General features: G+C 22.9%; 2 protein-coding genes across 2 annotated transcripts; both read left to right on the top strand.

Moving 5' to 3' along the window:
- Positions 1–584: 584 nt before the first annotated feature.
- SRAE_1000006100 (WD40/YVTN repeat-like-containing domain-containing protein) lies at positions 585–4,274 on the top strand (the record flags this gene model as incomplete). The annotated part of the gene is made up of 1 exon (XM_024646850.1): positions 585–4,274. One exon carries the CDS (start codon positions 585–587, stop codon positions 4,272–4,274), a length of 3,690 nt encoding a protein of 1,229 aa, XP_024500987.1.
- Positions 4,275–5,067: 793 nt separating this feature from the next.
- On the top strand, positions 5,068–8,256 carry SRAE_1000006000 (Peptidase M1, membrane alanine aminopeptidase, N-terminal domain and ERAP1-like C-terminal domain-containing protein; the record flags this gene model as incomplete). The annotated part of the gene is made up of 1 exon (XM_024646849.1): positions 5,068–8,256. The coding sequence occupies one exon, from the start codon at positions 5,068–5,070 to the stop codon at positions 8,254–8,256; it is 3,189 nt and encodes a 1,062-aa protein (XP_024500986.1).
- Positions 8,257–13,271: the final 5,015 nt, after the last annotated feature.

The following is a 13,271-nucleotide window of genomic DNA, read 5'->3' as shown; positions in this document are numbered from 1 at the left end:
AAAAAAATTTGTCATTAATTGAGTGGATCATTATGATAGTTAAGGTAAATATTCTTGTGATAAGATAAGTGAATGTCAATTTTTTTTAACAAATTTTGAATTGTTTCTATAAAACAAAATGTTTCATAAAATTTCAACTTTAAAAATAACTATTTTGTTTCATAAACTTATCCTATTTTTAAGATAAATATTTAAAATAATTCTAATTGGAAATATCATTATTTTACAAAATCTTTCTTTTTAATATTGTATATTAATAAATTTTTTTTCTTTTTGTTATTAATAATTATTTTTATTATATTCTATTTTTTTGCATTATTATTTTTTTATTTAATAATATACTAACAGATAAATAACAAAAAAAAAAAAATATTGTCATATGATTAGATTTTAATATTCCTTATCAAAATATGTATGATTTTGATAGTCATTCTAACGATAGAGACTATCGCAATATGTACTTTTTTCACCAATTTATGCATCATTCTTTTAATTTAAGTATTTTTTATTTCTTAACTTACCTGTATATTATTTGTAAATATATTGTAGTATAATTTAAATTATATATTGTTTATGTAAAAAGTATGTTTTCAAATAAAAAAATTGTAGAAAATATAATTAATTGTTTACCAAATACTGTTGATTTTGGTTTTACAACTGTCAATATTCGTTTCATCAATAAAACGAATAATTATTTAATTTTTACATCACAAAATGGAATTGTTTTTCCTTTTTTAACATCTGATAATCATTATAAATGCTTACCACATATAAAATTTCCAACTAATTCTGGTAAAGTAACAATTGTTAAAGTACATGAAAAATTAAACTGTATTGGTATCGGTTTTGATAGTGGAATAGTGCATATATTAAAGTTAAATGATAATTATAAACATTTGAAGATTAATAAAATTCATGAAGGAAGAAGTATAAATGATATAGTGTGGTCTAATGATGGAGAACATTTATATGTTGGTGATAATTGTGGACATATAACAATAATTATTATTAACTGGAATACAAAAATTGTACAATATAAATATTTATGTATTGATGGAATGCCTATTATTAAAATAATAATTAATGAAAAAGAAGAAAATTTATTTTATATTACAAATTATTCATTGGTATGTTTAAATTTAAAGAATAAAAATAAAATTGAAAGAAAAGTTTTTGATTTTGAAGATGATAGAGAAGAATTAGAGTATCGTGGATTAATTTTTATTAATTTTATTAAAAGTAATTTTTGTAATGAAATAAATGTTATTGATAAAGAAGGATTTGTTTATATTTTTGAAATATATAGTGGAAAATTAAAAAGACAATATTCATTAGAAGGTTGTAAAAACATTCAAAATGGTTGTTTAATATCAAATAATGGAATAATTTTTAGAGAAAATAAATATTTAAGATATTTTGTTTTTGAAGAAATAAATGGTGAATTAATATTATTTTTAAATAGTATATGGAATGTTGAAGAATGTAATCATATTTCTTCTAAACTTTTTAATGATTATTATGATGACGAAAATATATATAATATAATTGATATTTGTTATCATGATAATGAAAAAATTTTATTTTGTTTAATAGATCCAAGAATGTGTATTATTTTTTCAGAAAATTCAAAAAATAATTTATTTATGAACAATTTATACATTCAAGAAAGTAAAAAATCTGAATTTATACTAACAACAGAGATACTTAATTTTACTGCTTTAACAACAAAACAATTTATTGATAAAAAAATGCCTCATGCTTTAGCTAAATTAGATAAAATTAAGAATGTAACAAGTGAAAAAGTTGTGGAAAAGTTTGAAGAAGCTAAAGAAGGGAAATTAAACGATTATATTGAATTACCAGATACATCACTTAAAATAATATATCCATTTAATTTTTTTAAAATAATAAATTACAATAGAGAGGATTACAAAAATGTTTGTATTACAAAAAAATTAATAAAAGTTAAAAGTTATAAGAAACAATATAAACAGGTAACATCAATAACATATACAAATGAAAAATATATTGAAAAAGAAGAAGTTTTTTCAAATCTTATTAAAATATCTGATGCAATTATCAATAATAGTCGTCCAATAAAAAATAAATTATTTAATTTATCATATGAAACATCAATAGATATAAAGACAAACTATGAATATGAATTAGAATATCAAAAATTTTTAATAAAAAAATTACCATTAAGTATGGAAATTAAAAATAATGTAGTAGAAGAAAAATTTTCTCCTACTTCACTAATTGATATATCATTACATACAATTAAACCATTTTCAATTTCAATAATAAATAATGAAGATAAAACAATTAATTTAATTAATACAACAAAATGTGATATAAATAATTATATTAATTTATCATGTTATTCATCATCTTGGAATTTTTGTTCTTTTCCTTATCAAATTCATTCATTTACAATATCATCAAATTTTTTAATAACAACAGCTAATGATGAATGGAGATGTGATTTTATAGAATTAACAAAAGATAAAAAATGGAAAAAATGTACTAATTATCCAGGTGATATTGTTAGAAGTAATTATTCAGGAACATTATTATGGAAAATAACTAAAGGAAAAGCTTTTTCACCAAAACAAGATATTCTTTTAAATATTAATTGTATTTTTACTAATTATTGTGACTGGAAAAATCAAACACCATATGATTATATTTATGATGTATCATTTATGGAAAACGATGGATGGTATCTAACAAAACAAGGTCCATTTGTTAAAATGAATCTCCCTTCTATGGGTATTCTTTATCATGCTCCAATTAAATGTAATAAAAATATTATATTTGATAAAATATCTGCATCATCTAATGGTGTATGGATTTTGTCAACAGGAAAAAATACCATTTATGCTCGGGTAGGACTTCATAAATGTCAAATGGGAGTTGAATGGATAAAAGTTAAATCTATTAAAAAAATACCCTATAATATCGTGTCAATTACTTTGCATGCAACATTTGCTTTTGCTTTAGATTCTTATGGTTGTTTATGGATGTTACCGGATGTTACTAAAAAGAATGTCCTTGGTTCTAAGAAAGGATGGTACAAAATGTACTTTGACTTTAATTTACCAAAAAATACAATCTTAATGAGTGATGTTAATGTTTCATGTAAAGGAATCATCATTAAAAATGGATACAAGCTTTTTTATACTTCCTCTGGATTTATCAATGCTCATCAATTTTTTTCATTTGAAAATGAAGTATCTTTTTATGGTTTTAAAAGAATATCTAATATTTCTTCAAATGAAATAATTTTATTTCATAAAAATGGAGATTTTTACATATTTAATATATTATATAAAAAATATAAAATTATTAATGTTAATTTTATTGAAAATTATAATGATAACAATAATATTGAGAAAAAGATGATGTCTAACAACAAATACATATTTTTTTTACATTCTTCTGGTACCCTTTGGATATATAAAAAATCATCTAATTTTAATTATATGTTTGGTGATGAATGGAAATTATTTCATTTATATGAAATTATTGGTGATGGTAAAATGGTTACAGATTTTACATTAACAAATAATATTTTATTTTTTATTATTAATAATTGTTATCTTTATAAATATGATTTATTAACACAACAAACATACTATTTTACACAACTTCCTAAAGAAACAGAGAATTTTAATATTTTTGTTTCAAAAACAGCTTCTATAATATGGATTGGTAATAAAAAAAAATACATATATTATTACTACTCATTAAAAAATGATAATTGGATAAAAATTAACAATAATAGTTATGATGAGTTAATTTCAAAAATAGTAATTGGAAATAATATTGTTTGGGGATTAAGTAAAAAATTAAGATCACTATATTATTTGGAGAATTTTGATGAGACTTCTAATCCCAAAGGAGATAAATGGAGAAAAGTTATTGATATTACAATCTTAGATATTGCATTAAATTTAGATGATGGAAATGAACTTATAATATTAGATAAAAAAGGAATATTAAAAAAACATGATATTATATCATTTCATATACCATTCAATGAATCATTGAATTTTACATTACCATTATCTGAAAAGTCAATTATTTATCAAGAGTACATCTCATCATTTAATATAAATTCAAGTCCACTTAAAAATAACATTCAATCACAAGATATTAATATTGATGATGATACTTTAAATTCTATCTCCATTAATTCATTCCTTCAAATAGTACCAAAATTTGCACGAAAAACTATTTCTGGAGTTACTTCAAAGATTTTTAACCATTAAACTTTAAACATCATTCTAATATTTTATTTTAAAATAAAGCTTTTTTTTTAACCATATCTTTAAAAATTTCATCTTTGTCTCCATTTTGTTATATTAAAATATAATATTAAAAAGGAATGGAATTCCTGACAATATGATTGAAAGTAATTTAAAAAAAAAAAAAAGTAAACCTTATTAGTTATTAAATGAAATAGTTGTTTTGTATTCTTTTTCTCTTACATATTTATTCTCATTTATATATATCTATATTTCTTTTTAAATTATCATTAAAATTTTTATCTTTTTATTCTCATTAGTTTGATTAAAATTATATTTCAACAAATACTATATGTTATTTGTTATATTTAATTGCAATATTCCTTACATATACATCTTTCATTATAAAAGTAATAAGTATAAGTTAATGGAAAAACCTAGTAATAAATGGACAGCTAAAGAAAGCTTATTATAACCATATTGAAAGATTATTTTACTTATTTTTAATGTACAACATATATTTTACAAACATTATTAACCATAATATTAACTAATAATATCATTTACAGATTTTATTAAAATAATATTTTCTATAACTTTCTATGCTATAAGTAGATATTTGTTGTAAAATATATTATTTTTCCTTCTAGGTCTAATTATTGAAAACATTTTACCTATTAAACATGGTTGTTTTCTAAAAAAAAAAAGAAAAAAAAATTTTTTTTAATAATATAATTATAAAAATAAAATATAAAAATTTTAATTAAAAATAAAAAAAAAAAGAAAATAAAATTTATTTTATTATTATATATTAAAAATGACATCTCAGGATAAAGAACAAACTGAGGTTTTTTTTACTACTACTAATAATGAAGTAATAAGTAGTAAAGAAAAAAATAATTTTAACATTATTAGAGGGAAATCATTTATTTTTATTGTTATGGTTGGTGGAATTTTATTTTTCATTGCTGCATTTCTTCTCGTTCATTTTGGTGATGAATTATTTCATTCTAATACATCATATACTGATGATCCATTAAATAATATTTTTCAATATTTAAATAAAGGAAGAAATCGAACATCAACGGGATTTTTGGAGCCGGGTTTAGGAAAAGATAATTTAAATGATTTCCCATCAATCTATATTACACATATACCTAAAGATTCTAATTTACCTATATGGAGAAAAAATTATATATCTGGTAATAAAAGTATACCATTATATACTGATAGTGCTTCATATATATTATCATCAATTCATACACGTTCAAAAGGAATAACATTAACACCATATTTGTATGAAATATTTTTTCAAATATATTATGATCGGTTTTTAACTGAAAAAAATGAACCACAATATAAATATAATAATATTGTTGTTAATATAACAATATATCTTCATTGTCATAAAAGAACTAATATTATTAAATTAAATCAAAAAAATTTAACATTATGGGATAGATCATTTAAATTAAAAAAAATTAATAATGAAATAAATGAAAATATTGAACTTACTAATGTTATTCTTAATGATCCACATGAAACTCTTGAATTTATTGCATCAAAAGATTTAATACCATCAAATAATTATTCTTTATCACTTGCTTATTCTGTATCACTTGATCATGATGATTTAGCTGGATTATATAAAATGACATATAGAACTAACTCATCAATTGATGGTATTGTACTTGGAACACAATTACAACCTGAATTTGCAAGAAGATTATTTCCATGCTATGATCAACCAGATATGAAAGCTGAATTTTTAATTTCTGTACGTCATCCAACTGCTGCTAAAGTTATATCTAATTCACCACCAAGATTAACAGTAACATCTGGTAATGGTTATGAAACTACATATTTTTATAAAACAAAAAAAATGTCAACATATTTATTAGCTGTTGTTGTATCATTTTTTAGATATAAAGAAACAAATCATAATGGTATTCCTATAAGAATATATACAGAACCAATGAAAATTGATGGTGTTGATCTTGCATTAGAAACAACAAAAAAATTATTAGATTATTATGAAAATTATTTTGATATTAAATATCCATTACCTAAATTAGATATTCATACTTATCCACAAATGAGAGTACATGCTATGGAAAATTGGGGTATTATTACAATTAAAACAGATAATCTTATATATCAAAAAAATGTTCATACATATAAACATCGTTATGAAATAATTAAAACAATATCACATGAAACATCACATATGTGGTTTGGATGTCTTGTAACAACAACAAGCTGGGATTTGTTATGGTTAAATGAAGGTTTTGCTACATTTATGGCATTTAAAGGTGCTGAAGGTATTGGTTCTGAAAAAACACTTTCTGATGGATTATATTATTTTGATCTTCAAAATCTTTGTATGGATATTGATCAAAGATTTGCCAATACACATCCAATTATTCCTAAAATAAAAAATACAAAATATATTGTAAAAAATAAAATACTTTATATTAAATCAGCTTTAATATTATTTATGATTGAAGAAGTCATTGGTGAAGAAATGTTTAGAGAAAGTTTACATCAATTTATTAAAGAAAATGCTTATAAAAATGTTAATAATCAACAACTTCTTGAAACAATGGAATATATTTTAGAAAAAAGAAAAGGAAATAATAATATTTTACCAGTAAATATAACATTAACAAAATTTGTTGAAGATTGGATACTTCAAGAAGGATTTCCGCTTGTAACTGTTATAAAAAATAATGATAATTCTCTTAATTTAGTACAAGAAGTAATGGATTCTGAACGCAATATAAATAATAGATTTATTAATAAATGGACAATACCAATATTTATTCAAGATAAAATACCACAAAAATACTCATTAAAATGGATAGTTCCCGGTGAAAATTTAACTATTCATCAATATTCACTACCATTAGATCCACATTGTCGTGGTTATTATCGTATTAAATATTCTAATGAAATATATGATCAATTTTATCATACATTAATAACTAATCATACATCAATATCTACTCCATCACGAGCACGTCTTATTGATGATGCATTTACATTAGCTGAATTTAATTATATTGATTATTCTATACCATTAAAATTAATACAATATTATACTAAAGAAAAAAATTATGTTCCTATGGCAGTATTTTTTAAACATTTTAAAAATTTAAAAAAAATATATAGTCAAGAGACATTTTTTGTTCATTTTACAAATTATACAAATGAAATTTTAAAATGTACTTATAATTATGTTAATAGTAAACAATTTACTAATGATAAGTCATTTGTTGGATTTAGTTTAATAAGTGATGTTACAAGTTATGTTTGTGATAATGGTGATGTTGAATGTATACAAGAAAGTTTAAAATTATTTAACAATCTTAAAATAATATGTGCAGAATCTAGATTATCTAATTCAAGTTGTAATACTATACCTATGTATAGAAAACAAATTGTTTATCAGGCTGCTGCAAGATATGGTGATGAAAGTGCTTTTGATTTTTTATTAAAAAAATATAAAGAAGAAGATTATGGAACAGAAAAAAAAATTATAAGGGCTGCTTTATTATGTACCAAAAATAAACATTTATTTTTAATGTTTTTAAAAAATTCACTTTTTGAATTAGATGGGATGCCATTACTTGGAGATTTAAGACAATTTATTTATGATCTTTATGCTTTTTCAAGTCATTGGAGAATCGTTAAAAAACTAATTATGGATAAAACTTATTTTGAAGCATTATATGTTAAATATAAATCAATTCCAGTTCATTTCTCTTATTTTTTTAAATTTTTAAATGCTTATTGTGATAATGATAAACAATATACAGAGTTAAAAGAGTTCTATAAACGTGAAGATGAAAATATTAAAAATTTAGGTACTGGAGTAATGATGGAAATTAAAAAAAATTTAGCTGAATGTCAAAAAAGAATTAGGCATAGAAAAAGTGAAAATTTTAGAAGAATTGGGGAAGCTTTATTTGAAATAAAAAAGTCATACAAAATTAAATGTGATTAAAAATATTCTTTGGCTTTATGCTTATTTAAATTTGTTGCTTTAAACAATTTTTTTTAAATAATTTTTTTTGTTTTGATATAATTTAATAAAACATAAATAAAAATTATTATATAATTTATTGTTCCATAGTTTTTTTTGTTATTACAGTATATTGTAGTATGTTATAAAAGTACAGTAAAATAATTTGTAATATACATTTATATAATAAAAATAAAAACTTTTATGATTTTTAAATTTTTTTAATCAATTTTAAAAATGTCAAAAAATTAATTATAAAAATAGAAAAAATGATAAACAATGCATAATTTAGAAATATTTAAAAAAAATTATTTCTTTCTTATTGAAAATAACGCACAATTTAAGAGTTACTAACGTACTAAAAATTTTTTTTTTAAATATTTTAATATTAAACATATGTATAATTTTTTTTAAAATTACAATGTTGACATAATAAAATCTTTTATATTAAAACAACAAAATAAATAATGAAAAATAAGTAATCAAAAAATATTTTTTAAAAAAAAATTTAAAAAGGCAACTTTTTTTGGAAATTGAATATGCTACTATATTCATTCGATAGCCCTTAAAGTGGGATGAATTTTGAATATAATCAACAATATTTAAAAAATGAAATTTCAGGAGTTATAAGGATTCAAAGTTGAGAGGCGAAATTGGAGAATATTTTTTGTAAATTTCGACTTCTATGATAATATTGTAAATTTTAAAAATAAATACTTTTTTCTAGATCACTTTTTTACGAGAAATTCATTAAGTCTATTCACATCTTCATAGGACTTCTAAAAATGAAGATATGATAAGAAATATGATTAAAAAATTGTTTTAAGAAACTAGCGATAACTCAGGTTAATGAAGTCACAGGTCCATGAAATTTGATGCGCTGGGCTTCTTTCATAATTTAAGCTGTACCGTACGTTGAAAACATTTTTTTATTTTCAATGGTTCTTGAGATATGAAACTTGGTACTTTTTCGCGCGTAATCCATTGTCACCATTTTTTTATATCTCGAAAGTGGTTAAAGGTATAAAAATATTTTGAAGGTAGACCCCATTTGAAAATTCGTTTGAAGTTAATTGCAGAAATCTAATTTCATTTATCTTTATTATGAAGCGAGATATGACGAAAGGCGGAAATTTTTCTAAAATATTCATTGTTCACGACTTTTCAGTATCTTAGCAAATACTTGTCCTATGAAGATGGGACTACTTTCATTCGATTTCTATTCAAAAATTAGTCTAGTGAAGTTAATTTCATAGCTACAACTTTATTTTTTCCAGAGATATAAAAATTGGCTAAAAATATTCTAGATTTTCGACTTTACCTCTAAAAATGTGAACAAAGAAAAACAACTTTTTTTGAAAATTGAATATGCTACTATATTCATTCGATAGCCCTTGAAATGGTATGAATTTTGAATATAATCAACAATATTTGAAAATTAAAATTTCAAGAGTTATAAGGATTCAAAGTTGAAGGGCGAAATTGGGGAATATTTTTTTGTAAATTTCAATTTCTATGATAATATTGTAAATTTTGAAAATAAATACTTTTTTCTAGATCAATTTTTTACGAGAAATTCATTAAGCCTATTCACATCTTTATAGGACTACTAAAAATGAAGATATGATAAGAAATATGATTAAAAAATTGTTTTAAGAAACTAGCGATAACTCAGGTTAATGAAGTCACAGGTCCATGAAATTTGATGCGCTGAGCTTCTTTTATAATTTAAAGTATACCCTACGTTGAAAACTTTTTTAAATTTTCAACCGTTCTTGAAATACTATGCTTGGTACTTTTTCGCGCGTAATCCATTGTCACCATTTTTTTATATCTTGAAAATGAATAAAGATGTAAAAAAATTTTGAAGGTAGACCCCACTTGAAAACTCATTTGAAGTCAATTGCAAAAATCTGATTTCATTTATCTTCATTATGAAACGAGATATGACGAAAGGCGGAAATTTTTCTAAAATATTCATTGTTTCTGACTTTTCAGTATCTCCGCAAATACTTATCCTATGAAAGTGAGACTAGTTTCATTCGATTTCTATTCAAAAGTTGGTCTAGTTAAGTTAATTTCATAGCTACAACTTTATTATTTGCAGAGATATGAAAATTGGCTGAAAATTTTCTAGATTTTCGACTTTACCTCTAAAAATGTGAACATGGAAAAACAACTTTTTTTGGAAATTGAATATGCTACTATATTCATTCGATAGCCCTTAAAGTGGGATGAATTTTGAATATAATCAACAATATTTGAAAATTAAAATTTCAGGAGTTATAAGGATTCAAAGTTGAGGGGCGAAATTGGGGAATATTTTTTTGTAAATTTCGATTTCTATGATAATATCGTAAACTTTGAAAATAAATACTTTTTTCTAGATCAATTTTTTACGAGAAATTCATTAAGCTCATTTACATCTTTATAGGACTTCTAAAAATGAAGATATGATAAGAAATATGATAAAACAATTTTTTTAAGAAACTAGCGATAACTCAGGTTAATAAAGTCACAGGTCCATGAAATTTGATGCGCTGGACTTCTTTCATAATTTAAGGTATACCCTACGTTGAAAACTTTTTTAAATTTTCAACCGTTCTTGAAATACTGTGCTTGCTACTTTTTCGCGCATAATCCATTGTCACCATTTTTTTATATCTCTTAAGTGCTTTAAGGTATAAAAATATTTTGAAGGTAGACCCCATTTGAAAATTCGTTTGAAGTTAATTGCAAAAATCTGATTTCATTTATCTTCATTTTGAAGCGAGATATGACGAAAGGCGGAAATTTTTCTAAAATATTCATTGTTCCCAACTTTTCAGTATCTTAGCAAATACTTGTCCTATGAAGATGGGACTACTTTCATTCGATTTCTATTCAAAAATTAGTCTAGTGAAGTTAATTTCATAGCTACAACTTTATTTTTTCCAGAGATATAAAAATTGGCTAAAAATATTCTAGATTTTCGACTTTACCTCTAAAAATGTGAACAAAGAAAAACAACTTTTTTTGAAAATTGAATATGCTACTATATTCATTCGATAGCCCTTGAAATGGTATGAATTTTGAATATAATCAACAATATTTGAAAATTAAAATTTCAGGAGTTATAAGGATTCAAAGTTGAAGGGCGAAATTGGGGAATATTTTTTTGTAAATTTCAATTTCTATGATAATATTGTAAATTTTGAAAATAAATACTTTTTTCTAGATCAATTTTTTACGAGAAATTCATTAAGCCTATTCACATCTTTATAGGACTACTAAAAATGAAGATATGATAAGAAATATGATAAAAAAAAGAGTTTTGAGAATCTAGTGATAACTCAAGTTCATGAAGTCACAGGTCCATGAAACTTGATGCGCTGTGCTTCTTTCATAATTTTAGACATACCATACGTTGAAAAGATTTTCAAATTTTCAACCGTTCTTGAGATATTGTGCTTGATATTTTTTCGCGCGCAATCCATTGTCACCATTTTTTTATATCTCGAAAGTGGTTTAAGGTATAAAAATATTTTGAAGGTAGACCCCACTTGAAAACTCATTTGAAGTTAATTGCAAAAATCTGATTTCATTTATCTTGGTTTTGAAGCGAGATATGACGAAAGGCGGAAATTTTTCTAAAATATTCATTGTTTCTGACTTTTCAGTATCTCCGCAAATACTTATCCTATGAAAGTGAGACTAGTTTCATTCGATTTCTATTCAAAAGTTGGTCTAGTTAAGTTAATTTCATAGCTACAACTTTATTATTTGCAGAGATATGAAAATTGGCTGAAAATTTTCTAGATTTTTGACTTTACCTCAAAAAATGTGAACAAAGAAAAACAACTTTTTTTGGAAATTGAATATGCTACTATATTCATTCGATAGCCCTTGAGACGGGATGAATTTTGAATATAATCAACAATATTTGAAAATTGAAATATCAGGAGTTATAAGGATTCAAAGTTGAGGGGCGAAATTGGGGAATATTTTTTATAAATTTCAATTTCTATGATAATATTGTGAATTTTAAAAATAAATACTTTTTTCTAGATCGTTTTTTTACGAGAAATTCATTAAGCCTATTCACATCTTTATAGGACTTCTAAAAATGAAGATATGATAAGAAATATGATAAAAAAAAAATTTGAAGAATTTAGTGATAACTCAGGTTAATGAAACCACAGGTCCATGAAATTTGATGCGCTGTGCTTTTTTCATAATTTAAGATGTACCGTACGTTGAAAATATTTTTTTATTTTCAATGGTTCTTGAGATATGAAACTTGCTACTTTTTCGCGCATAATCCATTGTCACCATTTTTTTATATCTCTTAAGTGCTTTAAGATATAGAAATATTTTGAAGGTAGACCCTATTTAAACACTAATTAGAAGACGATTGCAGAAATCTAATTTCATTTATCTTTATTATGAAGCGAGATATGACGAAAGGCGGAAATTTTTCTAAAATATTCATTGTTTCCGACTTTTCAGTATCTCATCAAATAATTATCCTATGAAAGTGGTACTAGTTTCATTCGATTTCTATTCAAAAGTTGGTCTAGTTAAGTTAGTTTCATAACTATAAATTTATTATTTTCAGAGATATGAAAATTGGCTGAAAATTTTCTAGATTTCTGATTTTACCTCTAAAAATGTGAACAATGAAGAACAATTTTTTTTGGAAATTGAATCTGCTACTATATTCATTCGATAGCTCTTGAGACAGGATGAATTTTGAATATAATCAACAATATTTGAAAATTAAAATTTCAGAAGATATAAGGATTCAAAGTTGAGGGGCGAAATTGGGGAATATTTTTATGTAAATTTTGACTTCTATGATACAATGAGATATTTTACAAATAAACAATTGTTTCTAGATCAATTTTTTACGAGAAATTCATTAAGCCTATTCACATCTTTATAGGACTCCTAAAAATGAAGATATGATAAGAAATATTTTTAAAAATAAGTTTTAAGAAACTAGCGATAACTTAGGT

This window comes from Strongyloides ratti (genome assembly GCF_001040885.1).
Source record: "Strongyloides ratti genome assembly S_ratti_ED321, chromosome : 1".
Classification (NCBI taxonomy): domain Eukaryota; kingdom Metazoa; phylum Nematoda; class Chromadorea; order Rhabditida; family Strongyloididae; genus Strongyloides; species Strongyloides ratti.
The sequence above is the reverse complement of the archived record's forward strand: the minus strand, read 5'-3'. Positions and strand labels throughout refer to the sequence as shown.